Below are 1,927 nucleotides of genomic sequence, written 5' to 3'. Positions count from 1 at the left end.
GTGCGTTACCATCGTTCTTGCAATTTAACACTTCACTGCAATCCATTAATGTGTCATTTCCAGACAGTTTTTTTTCAGGTTTGATCTCCTTTTCAGTCACTCTCGAGAAGATGATGTTTAGGGCAATGATAACCACCTGAAGAGAACCCTCCGGAGTGAAACGGTTCCATTTCTACCTTTGCAAACAGGTGCCTCCGCATCCAGATCCGCTCTGGGAAGTGGTACCTTCCTGAAATAGAGAGAAGGTCTCAGAAATTTCCATCTTCGAAGAACATCAGCAATCTCAAAAAATAAAGAAAAGAAAGAAAAAGGCCAAAGGTCGGTGCTCAGGAAGCAATTTTTGATGGCACACGTGAAAAAAAGGTGTTATTTCTGTAGCAGGTGCCTACACCTGGAATACTATTTCAACACACAGAGACAAGTCTGCTCCAAGGGGGAATGCTGCGGAGACGGGAAGGTGAGGGAGGCAGCCCAGGAAACATCCGACTCGGATTTTGGGCAGAAGAAACACATCCTGCCCAGCAGAACGGCCGAGGGCAGCATTTCCAGGCGCCTAAAGGTCTCTGTCGGGGCACGTCTGTTGTTTCGATGCTGCAGCTTTTGTATTTGGCCGACGTTTTCTGTTCTGCCACGGCAAGGACCGCCTGGAGACTGTCAGTGGGCTTGAAACGATGTTCAAATCTCTGACCGGAGGGAGAGCGAATGGCGAGCAGCAAGGGCAACTCCTCTTTCAGTGTCAAAGAGCTCTCTTGCCTCAGTTTCCCTTCCAGCTTCTCGGGAGGACGTGGCATGTGTGAGCTCTCTTCAGCAGGGCCACAGCTTTGGGACAATTTGCCAGCAGATCCCTCTTCTCCAGAAAGGGGTTCGATTTTCAGAGCACCCTCCTGCGACCCGCTCGCTTGCGGCCGGTCGGTCTGTTCAGCCACCGCTTCCACCGCGGCACCGCCCTTCCAGCCCATTTTTTTTTTACCTGTTCAGGGACGAGCAGGTCCTCAGAGGCACTTGCCGCAGGAGCTCCGGGATTTCTGCAGGAGATACGTGGCCGGACAGGAACGCCGGGTTTGTGGCCGATGCTCTGCGGCTGCTCAGCGATCTGCAAGGAGCTGCTGGCGGCGGGAAAGACGGCGCTCGGCAAGGGCAGGCTTCCACACTCGGAGAGTGACTGAAGCTCGGCCTCGTGCGTCCCTTGGCAGATTTCGGCCTGGCAACGTGCATGGCGAGGGCGTTGCTCCATCAGAAAGCGGCTGCTGGGCTCGAGGGGAAGCGGAGGTGAGATGGTGCTGAGCTCCAAAGAGCCGCTGTGGCGATTGCTTCTCCAGGCACCTGCGGGCGGGATAGCAGAGGCAACGATTACGGGAATGGGCCAGAAAGCTTCTAGAGAGCTTCATCTCCCCACACCTCCCACTTCTGTGCTGCACGTCAGCTAATAATAGCGATAAATCTGGCGTTTCACTGTGGAGGCAGACAGCAAGCCCACAGTTCAGTAACAGCAGAGTTGGAGAGAGCGGGATGTGTGTATTTATAGGTGCTGGCTTTGTCAGGAATTGTTTAAAGTTGACCCAGAGAGTCAAGAGGTTGTGCCCTTCCTAACTTCAAGAAAGTTTTCAATGGAAAGAACAGAAATATTTTTTTTTTGAAGCTAGAAACTTGGTGAAAGCAGGAGACGAGTGAACTTCAAAGCACAGGTCTGGCCTTTTCGCCGTTCCTGTAGTGACAGATTAAGTTCCTTTCATGGACTTTTGGGTAAGACTGACCACAGGTGGCTTTTTACAAAATCTCTGCAGACCTTCCAGACTGAATAAGTCCGATTCAATGCAGAGAAACCTCTTGCGACTTCTCCTGCTGGCAAGAGCTGCCTGACGAGAGATTGATACTAACCTCTGTTAAAAATGACACCACGTCCTGTGGTGTGTTCCCCAACTTCAGC

At 51.9% G+C, this 1,927-nt stretch overlaps 1 protein-coding gene across 1 annotated transcript; it reads right to left on the bottom strand.

Annotated features, from left to right (window-relative positions):
* Positions 1–551: 551 nt before the first annotated feature.
* On the bottom strand, positions 552–1,323 carry UBXN10 (UBX domain protein 10; the record flags this gene model as incomplete). The annotated part of the gene is given in 2 exon segments (XM_009868920.1): positions 552–963; positions 965–1,323. Coding segments are annotated over 2 exon segments (771 nt in total), but the record flags the coding sequence as incomplete, so codon positions are not given.
* Positions 1,324–1,927: the final 604 nt, after the last annotated feature.

The sequence above is a fragment of the Apaloderma vittatum genome, unplaced genomic scaffold (assembly GCF_000703405.1).
Source record: "Apaloderma vittatum isolate BGI_N311 unplaced genomic scaffold, ASM70340v1 scaffold31994, whole genome shotgun sequence".
NCBI lineage: Eukaryota > Metazoa > Chordata > Aves > Trogoniformes > Trogonidae > Apaloderma > Apaloderma vittatum.
This window is presented reverse-complemented; position numbering and strand designations above follow the sequence as displayed.